Here is a 24,681-nt window from a genome sequence, read left to right on the forward strand (position 1 = left end):
GGTGGATAGCTAATGCTTTTAGCATAGCTCTGTGAGGTCCCGTAGCTAAGTTAGCTTCAATGGCGTTGTTAGCAACAGCATTGTTAAGCTTCGCCAGGCTGGAAAGCATTAACCGTGTAGTTACAGGTCCAGGGTTTAATAGTATTGTTGGTTTTCTGTCTATCCTTCCAGTCAGGGGTTTATTTATTTTGTTTCTATCTGCAGTTAAGCCCGATGCTATCACTTTAGCTCCGTAGCTAAAGTGTTTCACCGATGTATTGTCGTGGAGATAAAAGTCACTGTGAATGTCCATTTCGCGTTCTGGACTCTCATTTTCAAGAGGATATAGTATCCGAGGTGGTTTAAAATACAAATCTGTGATCCACAATAGAAAAAGGAGAAAGTGTAGAATCCAATGAACCCTTGTACCTAAGTTACGTACAGAGCGAAAAAAGAAACATCCTGCACTGCACTCTAGTCCTTCACTCTCACGTTCCGCATCCACAAATCTTTCATCCTCGCTCAAATTAATGGGGTAATCGTCGCTTTCTCGGTCCGAATCGCTCTCGCTGCTGGTGTAAACAATGGGGAAATGTGAGGAGCCTTTCAACCTGTGACGTCATGCTACTTCCGGTACAGGCAAGGCTTTTTTTTATCAGCGACCAAAAGTTGCGAACTTTATCGTCGATGTTCTCTACTGAATCCTTTCAGCAAAAATATGGCAATATCGCAAAATGATCAAGTATGACACATAGAATGGATCTGCTATCCCCGTTTAAATACAAAAAATCATTTCAGTAGGCCTTTAAACAAACATAAAACAGAAATTGTCGTATTTGGTCAAACAAACCGCTGCAAGAAAATTACAGTGATATTGGTCCTCATATTACCACGAATCAGTAAGGAGCCTTGGAGTTATTTTTGACAGCTTGCTTAAACTGGATAAACAAATTATCTCTGTCATAGAATTTAGCTTCTTTCAGCTACGACTCCTTGCAAAAATAAAACAGTATCTTCCACAGGCTGACTTTGAAAGAGCTATCCATGCATTTGTGACTTCACGCCTGGATTACTGTAATTCTTTGTACGTAGGCCTGGATCAGGGCTCTCTCTAGCGGCTGCAGCGCTTGCAGAACTCTGCTGCTCATCTTTTACCCAAAACCAGACGACGTGAGCACATCACCCCGTACTGGCTTCCCTTCATTGGCTCCCAGTTACTTTTAGAGTTAATTAAAAAATTGTAATTATTGTTTTTAAATGCCTACACCAAGAAGCCCTGCCTTATCTTATTGAGCTGCTGCAGCCTTATTCTCCTAGCAGGACCCTGAGGTCTTCAGACCAGCTCTTCCTCGCTGTCCCAAAAAACAGGCTAAAAGCGAGAGGACATAGAGCCTTTTCAGTGGCAGGGCCCAGACTATGGAACAACATTCCATTATCTATTAAGTCATCCCAGTATCTGAGCCAATTTAAATCTAGGCTAAACCATATTTTTACTCCCTGGCATTCAAATCCTGTTATTTCTTGGTTGTTTTTATTTCTTGTTTTATCCTTTTTATTTATTTATTACATTTTAGTATTTGAGGTTATATATTCTGCACTTCTTTGAAGGTATATTTTACTAAATGATAATGATAAATGGGTTATACTTGTATAGCGCTTTTCTACCTTCAAGGTACTCAAAGCGCTTTGACAGTATTTCCACATTCACCCATTCACACACACATTCACACACTGATGGCGGGAGCTGCCATGCAAGGCGCTAACCAGCAGCCATCAGGAGCAAGGGTGAAGTGTCTTGCCCAAGGACACAACGGACGTGACTAGGATGGTAGAAGGTGGGGATTGAACCCCAGTAACCAGCAACACTCCGATTGCTGACACGGCCACTCTACCAACTTCGCCACGCCGTCGTACTACTGTATTTTATTCATCCTTCCGTGTTACAATGTGACACTATGTGCCCCTTTTCTTATGTCTGTACAGCACTTTGACCAACCGGGGTTGTTTTTAAACAAACTGAACTGAACTGAATACTGTTCATGAGTGTGTTTACCGAGCATGAACTGTGCCCAGAGCCTTCTTGGTGACTCCTTGTTTGTAGCCGCTGGCAGTGACGTCCAGTGGCTGATCACTCACATTACACCAGCTGATAGCTGAAGAAAAAATCAAGCAGCATCACTCTCATCAGCATATTGTTCTGCTAGATGACAGATAAGCATGGACTCTATCATTTGCAAACTCAGTCATATCGAACTGTAAAAGTATTTATTATAAATAAATACATATAGTATGTTGTAGTTACTCGTCATACATTACTTATTGTAAATAAAACATACTGTAAATGTATAAACCATTACATACAAAATAAATCTCTTGTGAAGAACACAATAATAATTTTACTTGGACAAAGCGTTTGGGATAATAAGTTCCAGGAAATGCTGATGGAAAAGAGGCTTTTTTCCACATCCATTGCTGTCGTGTTTGGTATAGATAATTATAGACGTGCTGAAAGCAAAAATGTGACTCTACCTGCTCCACAGGGGGTAATGCGTCCTTGTCCCGCCTTATGTTGGAGCTCAGTCTGGGCTTGGCTGAAGGGAAACTCCAATTTGGACTGAAGAAAAACTGGACGACACGCTGAGAAACCAGCAGCCAGATCTGATACATGACGACACCTAAATAGAACACGACAGACCAGTTTCATTACTCCCACAACTCTCTTAAATGTGTTGAAAAATAATTTAAAAGCGGATTAGATACATTTATAAACACGTATAAATTACTGTCAGCCAATATGGATACAGAGAAAATATCCCAACAGTGATGGCACTAATTGAAATAAGTGAAGGCATTTCTGTTCAATTACGTAATAGATGGTAAACAGTGTGCAGCTGCAGTATTTATGGATCTATCAAAAGTATTTGATACAGTCAATAACAACACAGCATCAGAAGTGCTTTTTAACTGGGTAAAAGTTACTTAAACAGGAAACAATATGTGCACAAATCAGTGTTCTTATATAAATCTTGTGGTGTACATCAGGGGTCCGTTCTGTGACCAAAATTATTAAATTTATACACCAACGACATCTGCGATGTCACTAGGGCGGCAACAACTAATGGATTAAATCGATTAAAATCGATTATAAAAATAGTTGTCGATTAATTTAGTCATCGATTCGTTGGATCTGTGCTATGAGCATGCGCAGAGGCTACTTTTTTAAAATTTTTATAAACCTTTATTTATAAACTGCAACATTTAAAAACAGCTGAGAAACAATAATCAAAATAAGTATGGTGCCAGTTACCAGTATGCTGTTTTTTTTCAATAAAATACTGGAAAGATAGAAATGTAGTTTGTCTCTTTTATCCAACTATTAATCGATTAATCGAAATAATAATCACAGATTAATCGATTATCAAATTAGTTGTTAGTTGCAGCCCTAAATGTCACTAATATTATTTGCAGACTACGAAAAGGGCACAACCGATTAAATCATCACATATATACAAAGTTCAAGATTGGCCCATCAGAACATTGCCCATGTCAGACAAGCAGCATGACAACAGAGCATCTGTTGCAGGAATGCCCCTTGTACAACACACAGAGGCCACAACCAGAGTTATTGGAACAAAAAACCTGTATGGGAGTCTTGTGGATCTGCAGCATACTGCATCATTCGTTTTGGAAAAGGGCGTTCCCATTTAGAAGTAAAGTTAAAGTCCCAATGATAGTCACACACACACTAAGTGTGGTGAAATGATCCTCTGCATTTGACCCATCCCCATGTTCACCCCCTGGGAGGTGAGGGGAGCAGTGAGCAGCAGCAAGGAGAAGAAGATTTGCAGATGACACTACTGCATTCTACTTAGTGGAAAACACACAGGAAGTCATGAAAGCTATTATGGTCGAAATAAACAAACTAAAAAGGATGGTTTGATAAAAACATATTATTGTAAGTTTATGTAAAACCAAAGTCATATTATTCCGAAAGACACTAAAATATATACTCAAACAGAAATACAAATAGATGGTGTGGATATTGACATAGTACAAAAAAACAAATTTTTAGGAGTCATACAGTATTCCTCCGAACCTACTAGAGTCCATGTACGCAGGAACAAGGGCCAGGGTGGTGACCCCTGATGGCAACAGCGAGGAGTTTGACATCCTGGCTGGAGTTATACAAGGGGATACACTAGCCCCCTTCCTCTTCATCATAGTCCTTGATCATGCCCTCAGGAAGGCAATAAATGGCCGAGAGCAGGAACTTGGCTTTACGCTGACACCAAGGAAGTCGAGTCGACAATCGGCAGTGGTCCTGACAGACCTTGACTATGCGGATGACATCAGTCTGCTCTCCAACAACGTGGAACAAGCACAAGAAATACTACACATGGTAGAGCTAGAGTGCGCCAAGGTTGGCCTTAGGCTAAATGCCAAGAAAACTGAGGTCATGACCTACAACGTTCCACCAGAACATCAACCTCTGATAACAGCAGGAGGCACTGTGCTGAAAGAAGTTGAGGACTTCAAATACCTGGGTGCATGGGTCAACTCAACTGAGCAAGATCTAAAAGTGAGGAAGGCACTTGCATGGAGGGCCCTGAACGGCATGACCAGTGTATGGAACTCCAACCTCCCCCACCAAATCAAACTCAGCTTCTTCTATGCGACAGTTGAGTCCGTTCTCCTCTGTGGCAGCGAATGCTGGACCCTGAAGCCAACCCTGGAGAAGTCTCTGGATGGATGCTGCACCAGGATGCTGCGTGCAGTGCTTAACATCAACAAGAGTGCGCACGTAACCAACAGAATCCTCTATAAGGGAATACCAAGGGTGAGCGAGAAGATTGCTGTAAGGAGAATGAGACTAGCAGGACACTGCCAAAGGCATCAGGAGCTGCCAGCCAGCAAATTAGTGCTGTGGGAACCAAAACATGGGCATCGGTCAAGAGGACATCCCACACTAACATACGTGAACATACTCAGGAAGGATGCAGGAGCTCAGAGTACCAAGGAATTGGCCAAATGTATGGAGAATCGGGATGACTGGAAGCGACGATGGAAGGCTCGTCTGAGGACGACCTAGAGATAATTGATAGTAAAATGAGCTAGAAACTACACAGCTTACAGTGCATCTCGCAAGTATTCATAGTGTCACTTTATTCACATTTTATTATGTTACAGCCTTATTCCAAAATGGAGTAAATTCATTTTTGTCCTCAAAATCCTACACACAATATGCCGTAATGATAATGTGAAAAGTTTTTATTTTGCAAATTTATCAAAAATAAAAAACATCACATGCTCATAAATAGGGCAGCACGGTGGCACAGGGTTTAGTGCATGTGACTCACAATACGAAGGTCCTGAGTAGTCCAGAGTTCAATCCTGGGCTCGGAATCTTTCTGTGTGAGGTTTGTATGTTCTCCCCGTGACTGCGTGGGTTCTCTCCGGGTAATCCGGCTTCCTCCCACCTCCAAAACATGCACCTGGGGATAGGTTGATTGGCAACACTAAATGGGCCCTAGTGTGTGAATGTGAGTGTGAATGTTGTCTGTCTATCTGTGTTGGCCCTGCGATGAGGTGGCGACTTGTCCAGGGTGTACCCCGCCTTCCGCCCGAATGCAGCTGAGATAGGCTCCAGCATCCCCCGTGACCCCAAAAGGGGCAAGCGGTAGAAAATGGATGGATGGATGCCCATAAATATTCACAGCCTTTACTCAATACTGTGTTGATGCACTTTTTTGCAGCAAATGCCGCCTCAAGTCATTTTGAATACGATGCCACAAGCTTGGCACACCTATCTTTGGGCAGTTTCGCTCATTTCTTTTTGCAGCACCTCTCAAGCTTCATCTGGTTGGATGGGAAGCAGTGGTTTTCATCCAGGATGTCTCTGTACATTTCTGCATTCATCTTAGTCTCGTCAGGGAGGTGACAAAGAGTCCAATTGTCACTCTGTCAGAGGTACAGCATTCCTCTGTGGAGAGAGGAGAACCTTCCAGAAGGACAACCATCCCTACAGCAATGCACCAATCAGGCCTGTATGGTAAAGTTGCCAGACAGAAGCCATTTATTCGTAAAAAGTTTGCCAAAATGCACCTGAAAGATTCTCACACTGTGAGAAACTAAAATTCTCTGGTCTGATGAGACAAATATTGAACTCTTTGGCGTGATTGCCAGGCGTCAGGTTTAGAGGAAACCATGCACCACTCCTCACCAGGCCAATACTATCCCTACAGTGAAGCATGGTGGTGGCAGCATCACGCTGTGGGGATGTTTTTAGCAGCAGGAACTGGGAGACTAGTCAGGATGGAGGGAAAGAAGAATGCAGCAATGTACAAAGACATCCTGGATGAAAACCAACACTTCCCATCCAGACCGATGGAGGTGCTGCAAAAAAAATAGGCGAAACTGCCAAAAAATAGGTGTGCCAAGCTTGTGGCATTGTATTCAAAAAGACCTAAGGCAGTAATTGATACCAAAGGTGCATGAACAAAGTATTTAGCAAATGCTGTAAATACTTGAATACATGTGATTATTTATTATTTATTTTGAATAAATTTGCATGGTTAAAAAACATTTTCACATTGTCATTATGGGGTATTGTCTGTAGAATTATGAGGACAAAATGAATGTATTCCATTTTGGAATAAGGCTGTAACATGACAAAATGTGGAAAAAGAGAAACGCTGCGAATACTTTCCGGATGCACTAAACCTGTGACTCTAATGAGGATAAGCGGTGTAGAAAATGAATGAATGGATGGGTGTATTGTAACAAGAGCACACAATAAAAAAGTGAGGAAGGCACTTGCATTGAGGGCCCTGAACGTTGTACAATAATATCTTGTATAACAACACGTTGTCCAATAATAACAACACATTCTACAATAACAATAACACAATGTAAAATAATAATCACACATTGTAAGATACAGTACAACCCGTCTGTCTAAGTCGCTCAACTCTTCAGTTCTGCTCCACACAAACGTTGAACGTTGGTAAAACTCACTCTCTGGTGTCTTAAGAAACATTGCTGAACAACAAGCTGACAATTTAAGCTCGTATTGTTGCTTAGTTTGCGCGTCTATCCATCTGCAAAGCGTAGTTTAAGCCCTGGCTGTGAAAAGGAGCGTAGCCAGGCGGTTTACATGAGAAGGTAGTCGTTTCACAAATTTTCAGATGACCTGCATTGCAATGCACGTGGTGGATCTGTAAATGATGGCAAATATGTATAGCTATCAGAGGAGAAATTGTCAAGGATTCTGTATTCTTATATCTAAATACTTCTGGTAATGAAACATAAAATGACCTGTCAAACACACTGTACTAAGATTATTTTATACACTCTTCAATGTTTATTGTTTCAAGTAGTGCTGCAGCTATCAAGGATTGTAGTGATCTATTTATCTAGTAATCTAATCAAATAAAACACACTTTTAAGCCTCAATGTGTCTGTCTTTCAGGGAAAATAGTTGAATTACACAAAATATTTTTTCTAAGGTCCTTTAGTTTGTCTTCTAAGCACATAACATTGAAATGTAATGTGCAATATATATTACTTTAAAAAAAAGTTTAAAAAATATCAGTAAAAAACAAACAAAACTTTGTAGTCTAAAACCAGGTAATAAATAAACAAATAACCAAACTAAATACAAATACTCTGATAACATATGATAATTTGAGTGGCAATATATTCAACAAATACACATTTGAAAAGGTATTAATTGGTGGAGTGGTGTTTTATTTTTATACAAACTGGTTAGCATTAAAATACAACCTGTATTTTAATGGGCCCTTATATACAAGTTCTTTGGGCCCTTTGCTTTCTTTCCCCTTTTTCTTTGAGCCCGCTCTCTTGGCACTCAGCAGTTCGCACCACATGCACACAAAGGCTACATCACCTGCAGCGTGACCTACACCACTGTAAGTGCACCACTATCTTGTGTGCTCTATTGAAGAGGTCTAGATTTTATAAATTCATTTTAATTAAACTCATTATTACTCAACTAAATGTGTATTATATTAATGCATGAGAAAATGTTGAGGTGTGTCTGTTAAAATCATGGTTGTTTTTTACAAAAGATGACAGATGTGAACAAGAGCATGTGTTGTCTATGTGTTATGATGTAAATAGAGATGTCCGATAATATCGGACTGCCGATATTATCTGCCGATAAATGCTTTAAAATGTAATATCGGAAATGATCGGTATCGGTTTCAAAAAGTAAAATTTATAACTTTTTAAAACACCGCTGTACGGAGTGGTACACGGACGTAGGGAGAAGTACAGAGCGCCAATAAACCTTAAAGGCACTGCCTTTGCGTGCCGGCCCAACCACATAATATCTACGGCTTTTCACACACACACACACACACAAGTGAATGCCAAGCATACTTGGTCAACAGCCATACAGGTCACACTGAGGGTGGCCGTATAAACAACTTTAACACTGTTACAAATATGCGCCACACTGTGAACCCACACCAAACATGAATGACAAACACATTTCGGTTGAACATCCGCACCGTAACACAACATAAACACAACAGAACAAATAGCCAGAACCCCTTGCAGCACTAACTCTTCCGGGTCGCTACAATATACACCTCCCCCCACCCTCCCACCCCAACCTCAACCCCGCCCTCCCAACCTCGCCCACCTCAACCTCCTCATGCTCTCTCGGGGAGAGCATGTCCCAAATTCCAAGCTGCTCCTTTGAGGCATGTTAAAAAAAATAATGCACTTTGTGACTTCAATAATAAATATGGCAGTGCCATGTTGGCATTTTTTTCCATAACTTGAGTTGATTTATTTTGGAAAAGCTTGTTACATTGTTTAATGCAGCGGGGCATCACAACCAAATTAGGCATAATAATGTGTTAATTCTACGTCTGTATATATCGGTATCGGTTGATATCGGAATCGGTAATTAAACGTTGGACAATATCGGAATATCGGATATCTCTAGATGTAAATGATCGGTGTGGTTGTAATGTATAATTTTGTGTCAATGAAAGGGCATTTTATGACTTTTCTTAATTTGATTACATGCTATAGTACAATTTTATTGTTATAATTTTATTGCATGATTTTTGTATCTTTTTACTTTAGGTAGGCAGGGACTGCAGATGGAAATGAGCTATTTAGCTATGATCTGGTGAAGAACATATCGGTCTTTGAGCTTAATGTTTCTGTGCATTGTCCCTTCAAATAAAGACTAAACTAAAATATTAAACAAATAATCAAACAATACATAGTTGTATTAGATGTATATAATAGAGAATTAAACGAGGTGTACCTCACCTGGTGTACAAAGCTCTTTGCATGGATTGGTGGCTATAGTTGCACATTCCCACCACCACGGTGTTGAAGTAGAGCGCCCCCTCTAGGTAATGGGCTAGCAGAGCACCCTGGAAGCCCAGCACAGCCCAGCGAGCCAGCTTGTCACTGCAGGACAGAGACAGAGTGGGCTCTCCTCGGCCGGGCTTCACACGCAGTAGCCCTGTGCTGTGGTACCCTATCCCGGGTCGCAGAGGGTCTGCCAGGCCACCCTTCACACACTTGGCCCCTGTTCTGTGAATGTCTGGGACCTGAAGGATTGGTCCGCTTTTGTCACCATCTCGCCAGGAAAAGCATCGTTTGGAGTCTTCATCAAGATCGAGTTTCGTCTCCTCAGTGTGGTGTTCTTGTAAACAGAACTTCTTTGTCGATGCAGTACATGTTTTACTTTTTCTTTTCAAGCCTCCTTCAGACGCTCCTCCATCCTTCATCATGGATGTGACACAAGTACACGGTTGAGACTGACTGTCAGTCATGGGAATGATGGAGGCGTCGCCACCTAAGAAACATTATTTTATTTATTAAGTACTATTCTGTCTTTGTAATGGTCGTCATTCATTACTAATGTTACTTCTGTACATAAAACAAACAGCAAATGTAGAAAGCATTATATCCAAGAGTCTTATATTAACAATAAATTGACATCACTCAGATTGACTGACTCACATCGACAAAAAATTTAATAAATTTGAAGAGATGTTGACTCTGTTACAGAACCTGCACATTAAAATAAAAAAACAGTTTTATGGTGATGTGTGTGTGATGTGTTACCCTAATAGTGTTGTCCCGATACCAATATTTTGGTACCGGTACTGGTACCAAAATGTGTTTCGATACTTTTCTAAATAAAGGGGACCACAAAAAATTGCATTATTGGCTTTATTTTAACAAAAAAATCTTAGGGTACATTAAACATATGTTTCTTATTGCAAGTTTGTCCTTAAATAAAATAGTGAACATACAAGACAACTTGTCTTTTAGTAGTAAGTAAGCAAACAAAGGCTCCTAATTTAGTTGCTGACGTATGCAGTAACATATTGTGTCATTTTCCATTGTATTATTTTGTCAAAATTATGAAGGACAAGCAGTAGAAAATTAATTCTTAATCTACTTCTTCATTTACTGTTAATATCTGCTTACTTTCTCTTTTAACATGTTCTATCTACACTTATGTTAAAATGTAATAATCACTTATTCTTCTGTTGTTTGATACTTTACATTAGTTTTGGATGATACCACAAATTTAGGTATCAATCCGATACCAAGCTGTTACAGGATCATACATTGGTCATATTCAAAGTCCTCATGTGTCCAGGGACATATTTCCTGAGATTATAAACATAATATAAATAAAAAGAAGAACATTTTGTGATGCTAAAACTAGAGATGTCCGATATTATCGGCCGATAAATGCTTGGAAATATAGTATCGGAAATTATCGGTATCGGTTTCAAAAATTAAAATTAATGACTTTTTAAAACGCCGCTGTACGGAGCGGTACATATCCGATAAAACACGGACGTAGGGGGAAGTACAGAGCAGATGCGTCTCCCAGTCAGCAGCCCCTCCCCTCTCCCACACACAACACAGGAGTTGACGACTGCAGCATGAGAAGTTTACTGGCGACGCTAGATGATCTCATCAAACCGCCGCGAGTGCAGCATAACAACAACAAGAGTGTGTTGTTGCCGGTGCTGTGGCCGTGGCTAACAAGCGAACTCGCTCGGTGACTGACTAACGACACCATGTCTATGGTTTGGGATTATCTTAAAGTGTCTCTGACGGATAAAAAACGGGCAATTGGCAATGACTGCAAAAAGTTGGTTATGCGAGGAGGAACCAAGACGTCTTCCTTTAATATGAGCAATTTGATCTCCCACCTCTTCAAGAATCATAACGAGATACACGATGAATACAAACGAAAGATGAATGAAAAGCAAACAGCGGAAAAAAGTAGTACCACAGTTGTCGCTTTAAGACTCCGCCGATTAAAAACAAAAATACAACAAAAACCACCCCAAGGCGAAAGCCCACGCAATATGGCAAAACCTACGGTGGAGTTTGGTGTGGCTAGTCTGCCCTGCATGGCGCACAGTTTGCAGCTAGCAGTGAACGGAGCTGCCCTGTCTCAACGTAGCATTTCAGAAGCTCTGACTGACTGCTAGGCCACTTCAAGCACTCACCACTAGCTTGCAGCACATTTTTGTTACTCATACAAATACGTTACAGTAGGGCAGATTGAGCCCAGTTTATAATTTCCTGTTATACAGTATGCCAGGCAGTCTTGCACTAAAGGAGGACTATGTTATTGTTTACTTTATTACTCTAGTATACTCTGAACTGAAGCTGTGTGCCTTCATTGTTTTTGTAGCTGTTGTTTTGAGGCATGTTTAAAAAAAATAAAAAATTATGCATTTTGTGAAAGTCAAAGTATTGTATTTCCCATAGTTGTAGTGGGTATCCGGATTATCTCAGTGAGAGCATGTCCCAAATTCCAAGCTGCTGTTTTGAGGCATGTTAAAAAAAATAATGCACTTTGTGACTTCAATAATAAATATGGCAGTGCCATGTTGGCACTTTTTTCCATAACTTGAGTTGAAGTTGTTCTCTTATTTTGGAAAACCTTGTTACATTGTTTAATGCATCCAGCGGGGCATCACAACAAAATTAGGCATAATAATGTGTTAATTCCACGACCGTATATATCGTATCGGTTGATATCGGAATCGGTAATTAAGAGTTGGACAATATTGGGATATCGGATATCGGCAAAAAAGCCATTATCGGACCTCTCTAATTTTGACCCTTCCTCCTGAATTAATCCGAATCAAGAATTAATTCAAAGAGGTTCATTAGGTCTTCAAAAAATTATGCAATTTGTTATTCTAATAGCTAGACCTGTTTGTTTATTTCCGCCATGTGACAACTTCTGAGGAAGGCAACAGTTGTAGCCAAAACCGTCACGTACGGAAATAACCACACTAGTCGGGCTATAAGAATAACAAATTGCGAATCTAGAATTGTTGGGAACCGCAATCAAAACGAGGAACTGGAATGGTCCAAATTCAAACAATACCCAACCCTATTTATTACTCCACCAGGAGCTTATGTAATTGTTGCTGTTAGTTTGTCGGTCTGTCAGTTAGTTGATGGTTCATAATGTACTTTATATAATACTGTAGCAGAAATATACAGTGCAACCCGATATTATCGGACATCTCTAGTCAAAATGTATTATGAATCTCTCATAAACTTATTTTCTAGCAGAACAGTCCTTTGTTACATTGTGCTTTAAATGTTGCAGCTTTTATGTAATTATATTTTTATTATATTTATGTATTATATGTTTATAAGACAGAATTAGAGGTTTCTGGTGCAGTGTTTGTGCTACCGCAACCCAGAGTGGGGAAAAGAAGTAGAAAATAGATGAATAGCATGTCTGTGACTGCTTCCTACTAAGAAATGTTATAATGAAATGTAATCATTTAAATGTTCACATATGTGTGTACCGGTATCTACTTTAGTCAGAACGTACAATTTAGTGGCGTTTAGTTTTTTACTCGATCCTGTCAACCATATTTTACAAATCACATGGCCCACAAGAATTTGCATCATTCACATCCTCTACTGGCCATGTGAAGAAAAAGTTATGTTTTTGCATATTTAATCATATTTACACTATTGACTGGAGGCTTAAATCTCAGCACAGTCCCGTTACCTACATTATTTTTTAATGTTATTTTAATATTAATACTATTTTGTTAAATCACTGAAATTTGCTTAATGTCAACATGTTAAAGTCAACATGGGTAAAGTTCGACTCAGATTTTAAATTCGAAAAACAAATCAGCAGCGTCGTTCAAAAAAGCTTTTATCAATTACGCCAAATAGCGAAAGTGAAACCGCTTCTATCAGGACATGATCTCGAGAAATTAATCCACGCCTTTATCTCGAATCGTTTAGACTACTGCAATGCCCTGTACGTAGGCATTAGCCAGGCCTCCCTCGCCCGCCTGCAGCTCGTGCAGAACTCTGCTGCTCGTCTGCTAACACAGACCCGCAGACGTGAGCACATCACCCCTATATTAGCGTCCCTTCACTGGCTCCCTGTGCGTTACCGAATCAATTTTAAACTCCTTTTAATTGTTTTTAAATGTCTAAACAACCTCGCGCCAACATATCTCTCCGACCTCCTTCAACCTTACTGCCCCACCCGATCCCTAAGATCAGCCGATCAGCTGCTACTGACGGTCCCTGACACAAGGCTGAAGCTTAGAGGTGACAGAGCTTTCGCCGCTGCTGCTCCCAAGCTCTGGAACGACCTACCTCTGAGTGTTAGACAAGCCTCCTCTCTTCCTGTTTTTAAATCTCTCTTAAAAACATACTTTTATTCCATGGCTTTTAACACTGAGTAATATAAATAAATGATAAATGGGTTATACTTGTATAGCGCTTTTCTACCTTCAAGGTACTCAAAGCGCTTTGACAGTATTTCCACATTCACCCATTCACACACACATTCACACACTGATGGCGGGAGCTGCCATGCAAGGCGCTAACCAGCACCCATCAGGAGCAAGGGTGAAGTGTGCCATCCTGCAATGGCGCCCCATAATACACCTGCTGTGAACCTGTTTTTATGTTTTATTTATTTATTTTTGATCGTGTTCTGTTTGTGTTGTGTTGTGCTTGCTCGGTTCTCGTATTATCTTTTAACCTGTCCATTGTACAGCACTTTGGCTACCCCTGTGGTAAATTTTAAATGTGCTTTATAAATAAAGTTGATTTGATTTGATTTGTTATTAGCATAAATTTCATGTATTTATATTTCCTGTATTTGATAATTTCATGCTAAAATTTACTATTGTTCCTCAAGTGAGTCATTTGACCATTTTCTTCAAAAATGAAATACATTTTCCTGACATTTGAAATAGTTGTCTATGAGTATTATGAGGAAAAAAACCTTGAAATGTAAGTTTATCTACAAACCTCGTTTCCATATGAGTTGGGAAATTGTGTTAGATGTAAATATAAACGGAATACAATGATTTGCAAATCCTTTTCAACCCATATTCAATTGAATGCACTACAAGGACAAGATATTTGATGTTCAAACTCATACACTTAATTTTTTTTTTGCAAATAATAATTAACTTAGAATTTCATGGCTGCAACACGTGCCAAAGTAGTTGGGAAAGGGCATGTTCACCACTGTGTTACATGGCCTTTCCTTTTAACAACACTCAGTAAACGTTTGGGAACTGAGGAGACACATTTTTTAAGCTTCTCAGGTGGAATTCTTTCCCATTCTTGCTTGATGTACAGCTTAAGTTGTTCAACAGTCCGGGGGTCTCCGTTGTGGTATTTTAGGCTTCATAATGCGCCACACATTTTCAATGGGAGACAGGTCTGGACTACAGGCAGGCCAGTCTAGTACCCGCACTCTTTTACTATGAAGCCACGTTGATGTAACACGTGGCTTGGCATTGTCTTGCTGATATAAGCAGGGGCGTCCATGGTAACGTTGCTTGGATGGCAACATATGTTGCTCCAAAACCTGTATGTACCTTTCAGCATTAATGGCGCCTTCACAGATGTGTAAGTTACCCATGTCTTGGGCACTAATACACGCCCATACCATCACAGATGCTGGCTTTTCAACTTTGCGCCTATAACAATCCGGATGGTTCTTTTTCTCTTTGGTCCGGAGGACACGACGTCCACAGTTTCCAAAAACAATTTGAAATGTTGACTCGTCAGACCACAGAACACTTTTCCACTTTGCATCAGTCCATCTTAGATGAGCTCAGGCCCAGCGAAGCCGACGGCGTTTCTGGGTGTTGTTGACAAACGGTTTTCACCTTGCATAGGAGAGTTTTAACTTGCACTTACAGATGTAGCGACCAACTGTAGTTACTGACAGTGGGTTTCTGAAATGTTCCTGAGCCCATGTGGTGATATCCTTTACACACTGATGTTGCTTGTTGATGCAGTACAGCCTGAGGGATCGAAGGTCACAGGCTTAGCTGCTTACGTGCAGTGATTTCTCCAGATTCTCTGAACCCTTTGATGATATTACGGACTGTAGATGGTGAAATCCCTAAATTCCTTGCAATAGCTGGTTGAGAAAGGTTTTTCTTAAACTGTTCAACAATTTACTCACACATTCGTTGACAAAGTGGTTAATCTCGCCCCATCCTTGTTTGTGAATGACTGAGCATTTCATGGAATCTACTTTTATACCCAATCATGGCACCCACCTGTTCCCAATTTGCCTGTTCACCTGTGGGATGTTCCAAATAAGTGTTTGATGAGCATTCCTCAACTTTATCAGTATTTATTGCCACCTTTACCAACTTCTTTGTCACGTGTTGCTGGCATCAAATTCTAAAGTTAATGATTATTTGCAACAAAAAAAATGTTTATCAGTTTGAACATCAAATATGTTGTCTTTGTAGCATATTCAACTGAATATGGGTTGAAAATTATTTGCAAATCATTGTATTCCGTTTATATTTACATCTAACAATTTCCCAACTCATATGGAAATGGGGTTTGTATATTGTTACAAGCAGCAAATGGCAGTGACTAGTTGGAATGGTGCATTTGATCATTGTAGACTTTTGCACAGTACTTGAGAATGAGTCATGTGTATCAATGAACTTACACGGTGTGTGGCTGCTGAAGAAGACGAAGGAAACTCCAGGCTGGAGTCTCCATTTCCCTTGACGCTCTGCCTGACAAAACACAGAACTTCCTTTTCCGCTCACAGCTCTGCGAAGCTCCTGAATTAAATACCTTATAATACAAATACAAATAATGAATAAATGAATACAAATAAAGATCTTTGCAAATCATATATGCCAACTGATGACGTACACACCTGACACACCCTCTTCTTGCGATGACTTCTGCGTGGCTGTCATTGAGCACGTCTCCTAATGACACATGAGAAATCTGCATTTCAGAGGATGCTCCTGCTTCTAGAGCACTTTACATCCACCATTGTCTAAACCAGGGGTGTCAAAACCTTTTGACTTGGGGGCCGCATATGGCTAAAAACATTTGGCTGGGTGCCGAAAAGCCGACTGCATGCGAAGTAACCATACATGTATATACACTTTTTAAAAAAAAAATATATATACAGTACAGGCCAAAAGTTTGAAAACACCTTCTCATTCAATGCATTTTCATTATTTTCATGACTATTGTAAATTGTCACTGAAGGCATCAAAACTATGAATGAACACATGTGCAGTTAGTTATGTACTTAACAAAAAAAGGTAAAATAACTGAAAACATGTTTTATACTCTAGTTTCTTCAAAATAGCCACCCTTTGCTCTGATTACTGCTTTGCACACTCTTGGCATTCTCTCGATGAGCTTCAAGCACACCTGTGAAGTAAAAAAACATTTCAGGTGACTACCTCGTGAAGCTCATCGAGAGAATGCCAAGAGTGTGCAAAGCAGTATTCATGGCAAAGTGTGGCTATTTTGAAGAAACTAGAATATAAAACATGTTTTGAGTTATTTCACCTTTATTTTTGTTAAGTACATAACTCCACATGTGTTCATTCATAGTTTTGATGCCTTCAGTGACAATCTACAATAGTCATGAAAATAAAGAAAACGTATTGAAAAGAAGATGTGTCCAAACTTTAGGCCTGTACTAATATATATATATATATATATATATATATATATATATATATATATATATATATATATATATATATATATATATATATATATATATATTTGTACACATAAATACATACATACATATGTATATATATATATATATATATATATATATATATATATATATATATATATATATATATATATATATATATATATATATATATATACAGTATATATAAGGTGTGTGTTTACATAATATAATATTATAATATGGTATCCAGCCCCAATTTTCTATACCAGGGGTGTTCAAAACTACATTCAGCCAACCGGCGTCTTCAATCCGGCCCGCAAGACGTCACAAGTTGTCACAAGAAGCCTGGCCTGCGATATGGTTCAAGTTTAATTACCTTACAGATTAATTGCATCAAACATGCCACTCATCTTGTTGACAACACTATTAATTCGGCCAATGATCATGAGATTTATTTTGAAGTGGCGCGAGCAGAGCATCAATTCATATGATCTAATCCAAACAACAGTTCCCGCTCATGGTGCAAATAAACTGTAATCAACTCTGAAAGTCAACACATGTGGTCACACATAACACATGACCACCTTATAAAATGTGTGAGCTTTAGTAAAACATGTCTAAGCAGCATACACAATTTACAATTACACTCATATAAATCCTCTACCAAGCATGATGGGTAATATCCATCCATCCATCCATTTTCTTCCGCTTATCCGAGGTATGGTCGCGGGGGCAGCAGCCTAAGCAGAGAAGCCCAGACTTCCCTCTCCCCAGCCACTTCGTCCAACTCCTCCCGGGGGATCCTGAGACGTTCCCTGGCCAGCCGGGAGACATAGTCTTCCCAACGCGTCCTGGGTCTTCCCCGTGACCTCCTCCCTAGGGAGGCGTTCGGGTGGCATCCTGGGCAGATGCCCGAACCACCTCATCTGGCTCCTCTCAATGTGGAGGATTGGATGATGGGTAATATGCAAAACATTATTCCCACAATTTTCCATGTTTGGGGCATTTTAGTTCCTTGATATTTCAGTTTGATCACAAAACCTAAAGGAGGTTGTCATGAAAATAAACAAGGTAGGAGTCGAACTTTCACATACTCTTAATTTTCAATGTTTTATCATTTGTACTTAACATTTTAGTGTCATAGGTGTCTGATGTGCGGGTGAATTGTTATAAACAATTATGTGTTGTCAATGTAAACTGAAGTGTCTGATAATGTAAATCCTACATTCTTTATTTTTGTACAAATGATTGTTGTAACGTCACAATCAACGTTCTACATTATGGCGAAGAAAAGTGCCGTAATGTCTGCATTTGTTTGTGTGTGTGTGTGTGTGTGTGTGTGTGTGTGTGTGTGTGTGTGTGTGTGTGTGTGTGTGTGTGTGTGTGTGTGTGTGTGTGTGTGTGTGTGTGTGCGTGTGTGCGTGTGTGCGTGTGTGTGTGTGTGTGTGTGTGGGCGCATCCATATGACAGTGTATTGACGATAACCCTCGAAAATAAGGCTTTACCGCATCCATCCATCCATCCATCTATTTTCTACCGCTTGTCCCTTTCGGGGTGGCTTTACCGCATGTTGTACTGTATTGTTACATGTTTAGGAAACTTCCCTCTTCAATTAGTTATGAAATTAATATGCAGACATAAATCATCGCAATGGCTGATTACACGTAAAAACAGCTGTGCAAACTTGATCACACAGGCACTCTGAATGAGACAACAACAGAGTTGGAATAAATATTAAATAAAAACAACTGAGGTTTTGCTTCAAAATTGTAACTACAACTGAAGTTAGTGTAGTAACTTAGATATGAAATTTGTTTAGATGCTTTATCTAATTACATTACATGTATATTTAATATCTATATCACAACCCCAACATCAGAACTGTATATCATATTTAATGTATTACACATTATATATAATAGATACAGACTATATATAATTATACATATACACATTATATATAATATATACAGACTATATATAATTATACATATACACATTATATATAATATATACATACGATATATCATTATATATAGATGTATACATTTATATGCATATATACAGAAGGTGTGTGTATTTATTATATACACACATATATACATATATATGTAACACATTGTTACACAATATACATACAAATACACACATATATATATATACATACATAATGTATATACATAAATGTAAAGATACATATATTTGTGGACATACATATATATACATATGTATATATACATACATATATACTAGGGGTGTAAAAAATAATCGATACAAACCGATAACCAATTTTAACTTTAGAGATATGAATACATTATTTGGCGAGTCGCTGGATTAATCTATGTATAGTATGGACCGGTCGACTTCCGGTTGAAAAGTCACAAATTGGTTTCTTGTCAATCTACTACGAAATATGGCCGCTTTAATCTTGCTAGATTTCTGTGGTGACGTAATACGAGAATTCTCGTTTGTGATTGACAACACAGCAACATACTCAGACAGCACCAAACAAGTTTACAAACAATGCACCCCCGAATATGAAATCTAAAATGTGGTTAACGTTTGGATTTGAAAAAAAACCGAAATGAAGACACTCAAGCGGGCGATGAAGGAGCTGAGGATGCTAATGCTAGCAGAGCTATCAACTCTCAAGACAAGGACACAGATTTGAAAGATTTCCAGCCCCAACTTAGACACAACTCTGTGAGGTAATCACATCAACTACTACACTGTTAATTAGGGATGTATACCAAGTACCAGGATGTTTACCAAGTACCAGTATGTTTTAGTACCGGCATCTAATTGGGTCAATCCTTCTGGACCGTGAAGATTCTGGACTAATGATCCTGCTTCTGGTATTTTTAAATCCATCTGAGCGTCGTAATTATGACACGCTGTCACATTCGGTTCAGCTGCTGCTGCATACACATAACAAATCAGCATGTAATAATTACAAATAAGAAGCAACACCACACAAAAGTTTGTAACACAACAATTCCCCCTCCAAAGTTTCAAGTGAACGCCACTTAAAGGCGGAACTGCACTTTTTTTGGTATGTTCCTATCGTTCACAATCATTATCGAAATAGTAAATAAATAAAGTATTTGAGCTTCTACACTGAAGCTGCTGTTTAGTTTACGAAGTGGCACTTAATTGTATCTTGCACTTGTGTTACTGTGGTGTAATGACACCGCTGCTTGATGCACAGCTTGGTTTTCTCTGTATTTAATTGTTGCTACTTGAGCAAACAACAGTAAATTTTGTTTACAGCTTCTTTTCTTTAAGTTTACGCATTGCAATGCCTTGACCTTGCCTTGAAATTGATACTTCTACTACTTGCTCATAATTATTACTGACACCGCCAGCTGCTCGTTGCTGCTGTTTTGCCACTCAAAAGCTAAGTGCTATCTTTCTACCTGTGTGCTTTTAACTGTTTTACATCTTTCTTTATTCCTTCTCCAACATATTTAGTAGTCTTATCAAACTTACAAAGCACCCACTCTCTGTTTCAACACCTCACTTTCAGCTAGCTAGCTGATAAGCTAAGCTCGCATATATAAATGTATATATATGTATATATATACATACATACACACACACATACATACATACACATACGAACATATATACAGTATATATATACAGTATATATATATATATATATATATACATACACACACACATACGTACATATACATACAGTATTTATATATACTGTATATATACATATATGTATATATGTGTATATACATACATATTAATATACACACACACATATATATATATATATATATATATATATATATATATACATATATATATATATATACATATATATATATATATATATATATATATACATATATATATATATATATATATACATATATATATATATATATATATATACATATATATATATATATATACATATATATATATATATACATATATATATATATATATATACATATATATATATATATATACATATATATATATATATATATATATACATATATACATATACATATATATATATATATATATATATATATATATATATATATATATATATATATATATATATATATATATATATATATATATATATATATATATATATGGACAGACAACATTCACACATTCGGCCCTGCGATGAGGTGGCGACTTGTCCAGGGTGTACGCCGCCTTCCGCCCGATTGTAGCTGAGATAGGCTCCAGCGCCCCCCGCGACTCCAAAAGGGACAAGCGGTAGAAAATGGATGAATGGATGGATGGATATATGTATATACACACATATATATGTATATATATTAGGGCTGCAACAACTAATCGATTAAATCGATTAAAATCGATTATAAAAATAGTTGCCGATTAATTTGGTCATCGATTCGTTGGATCTATGCTATGCGCATGCGCAGAGGCTTTAAAAATAAAAATTAAAAAAAAGTATTATTTTTTTTATTTTTTTTTGAATAAATCTTATTTATAAACTGCAACATTTACAAACAGCTAAGAAACAATAATCAAAATAAGTATGGTGCCAGTATGCTGTTTTTTTTTCAATAAAATACTGGAAAGGATAGAAATGTAGTTTGTCTCTTTTATCCGATTATTAATCGAAGTAATAATCGACAGATTAATCGATTATCAAATGAATCGTTAGTTGCAGCCCTAATATATATGTATATATATATACATACATATATATACATACATATATATATATATATATATATATATATATATATATATATATATATATATATATATATATATATATATATATATATATACATGAAAGAAAATAAGTCACCCACCTTTCGGACTCATGGTTGTTTTTCCGATGCATTTGGTCCCAGTTCCAAGGGACAGCACTTCTTTTTCAACTACAAGATAAAAGCAACATAAGAGGATTTCAAAAATTGTGACAAATTTCCATTTAAATTGATTCAGAGTTGTCTAACATTGACGATGAAGCATATTTTTATCTTTTAATTGCATCAACATATCAGCCTTTTCTTGTTACATTGCACCTTATTGCTATTATTTGTTGTTTAATACATTTTGAAGAATATGTCACCGGCAAATTGAAAATGAGCTCCGGGTTACAGTTTGAATTATACCCTATTCCATCCATCCATTTTCTACCGCTTGTCCCTCTCAGGGTCGCGGGGGGTTGGGGGAGCCTATCCCAGCTGCATTCGGAATGCGGGGTACACCTTGAACAAGTCGCCACCTCATCACAGGGCCTACAAAGATAGACAACATTCACACTCACATTCACACACTAGGGTCAATCTTGTGTTGCCAATCAACCTATCCCCAGGTGCATGTCTTTGGAGGTGTGAGGAAGCCGGAGTACCCGGAGGAAAACCCACGCACATTTTAAAGTAATGTGCATGGACTACATAGTGCAATAAAATCTGTGCAAGTAGAAACTGGATTGTTTGTACAAAATGGTTGCAACTTAGTTCCTATTTCTGCGTTATGTACTGAGACAGGGGTGTCAAGGTCAAGGCCCGAATGAATGATCTATGGCCCCCTGGATGATATTTGATTAGTATTAGAATCGGCCAGCAGACTCCAGACTGTTTTGCACGCACCAATACTCCATCAGTGTTGGCGCTAGGAATTTTCAAAATGGGGTCCCATCAAGTCATAAAAATGAGGTCCCACAGTAAATTTTTGGGGTCCCACTTTTTTGTAACCGTTTTGAAAACAAATGATAAATGTATGCATTATCCTGTTATATCTCACATTCTATATTGTGTTTTGGAAAAAGGTTGTCATAAACGTTACTTAATTTATTTTAAAAAATAATACAAAAGAAAAAAACATTTTATCAGTGGTGTGCCGTCAGGGCCAGCAAGGCCTTCTCTGCTGGCCTAACATAACCAGAAATAATCATCATAATTAAAGATACAATTATTTTTTTATTTACTTACCTAAATATCTAAAATTATTCATATTCTCTTCATGTCGTATTATGCTTCTTCCAGTGCTGTTGTTTTTAGTTTTATTTTGTATACAATCAGAATTCAGCTAGCTTATGTTGCCATGCTGTACCAAATCTGCCAGACGCCTTCAGAATCAACAATGCGGGTGTCCGTGCACTGTAAGCGACATACAGTGATTGACAGTTGCTGTAGCCAATCAGATCACAAATTGTTGTCAATAAGGCCTTCTAGATGGCCTCACGTTGAACGTGACCTTTACACATCCTGTGATCGGATACTCATCGGGACCGTTAGCGGATGAATTTGAGAACACATAGGGTTGAGAGGCAATTGCGATAGCCAATCAGATCACAAGTTGTTGACAGTAGATGTTCTGTTACAACTAAAAGTTGTAAACTCTTGTTGTTAAAGTGTGTCATGCTAGTCTTTTAATTAACATTGTTAAATGTGTATTTGTCGCCATCATGTGGTCAAAACAGTTAATATATCTTTGAGAAGTGTGTACTCTGAATCAAACTTTATTGACCGGAAGTTGCATCGGCCAAGCAGAGAAATTTACGGTATATATTTTAATTGCTGATGTGTTTTAATTTATTTTTAAATGCGCCAGAAAATAACCCGTTTTGTATACTGTTGATGTGTTTTAATGCCCAGTAGGGTGTAAATGTATTCCTGTATAGTATTTCTCCAGCAATGGTCATGTGGTGACATCAATTATGGTATTTTGAGAGGTAATCATTGAAGTCGGAGATCACTGAAGGCCTAGGTGGGAAACGCACGGCCCGCCACTGATTTTTATGCATATGTAAATGTATTCTGTTATAAACATTCATTCACTTTCTTCTTTCCTTCATGGATCTAAACATTACCGCTGCCGGTATTTTTCTCTATATTTCTATAGTAATATTTTCAGAATGTGTTTGTTCTATTTTTGGCCAAAGTAAGACAAAGAAAACAATCTGAAGTCGTATTTATTTTTTAGTTTTAATGCCATGATTTTAATAGTCTGGCCCGCGTGTGCACAGATTTCCTCCATGCGGCCCCTGAGATAAAATGAGTTTGACACCCCTGTATTTAGGGAAAGAGTTAAAGAACTAAGTGTTTAGTTTAGTAGGAAGAAAAAGAGCTGTGGGGCGGAGTGGCTTGGTTGGTAGAGTGACCGTGCCAGCAATTTAAGAATTTCAAATTTGATCCCTGCTTCCACCATCCAAGTCACTGCCATTGTGTCCTTGGGCAGGACACTTGACCCAGTGCCACCCGCACTGGTTTAAATGTAGCTTTGAGTCTCTAGGGAAATGCGCTATATAAAAATAAATCAATTCACACACGTTTGCTTATTTGATACTACCCCATTTCCATGTGTGATACTGATAAGTCATTCACATCATGTGTTAAACAAACTGACACTAGAAACAATTCACGTGTTTGCATTTTGTAATTGTCAAGAAACGATAGAGAATGTACATCTATATCAGGGGTGCCCACACTTTTCAGCAGGCGAGCTACTTTTTAAATGACCGAGTCGAAGGGATACACCTCATTCGTATATATAATTTATATGTATTTATTTATGAAAGAGACGTTTTTGTTAACAAGTTAAAAGGTGTTTCATGATAATACAAGCACGTTTAACACATATAGAGTCCTTTCTTTCCTGAAGACAAGAATATAAGTTGGTGTATTACCTGATTCTGATGACTTGCATTGATTGGAATCTGA

At 38.2% G+C, this 24,681-nt stretch overlaps 1 protein-coding gene across 3 annotated transcripts in view; it reads right to left on the reverse strand.

Moving 5' to 3' along the window:
* Positions 1 to 24,681, reverse strand: part of adat1 (adenosine deaminase tRNA specific 1) — a 249,004-nt gene that overhangs the window by 219,625 nt on the left and 4,698 nt on the right. For all 3 annotated transcript variants that reach the window (XM_062022362.1, XM_062022364.1, XM_062022363.1), the window contains exons 2-7: positions 21,823 to 21,891; positions 16,208 to 16,262; positions 15,992 to 16,122; positions 9,289 to 9,823; positions 2,509 to 2,654; positions 2,033 to 2,132 (exon numbers count right to left, since the gene is read on the reverse strand). In XM_062022362.1, the coding sequence (XP_061878346.1) occupies positions 2,033 to 2,132; positions 2,509 to 2,654; positions 9,289 to 9,823; positions 15,992 to 16,122; positions 16,208 to 16,262; positions 21,823 to 21,891 (1,036 nt within the window). The remainder of the gene's footprint in view (positions 1 to 2,032; positions 2,133 to 2,508; positions 2,655 to 9,288; positions 9,824 to 15,991; positions 16,123 to 16,207; positions 16,263 to 21,822; positions 21,892 to 24,681) is intronic.

This window comes from Entelurus aequoreus, linkage group LG16 (genome assembly GCF_033978785.1).
Source record: "Entelurus aequoreus isolate RoL-2023_Sb linkage group LG16, RoL_Eaeq_v1.1, whole genome shotgun sequence".
Taxonomy (NCBI): Eukaryota; Metazoa; Chordata; class Actinopteri; order Syngnathiformes; family Syngnathidae; genus Entelurus; species Entelurus aequoreus.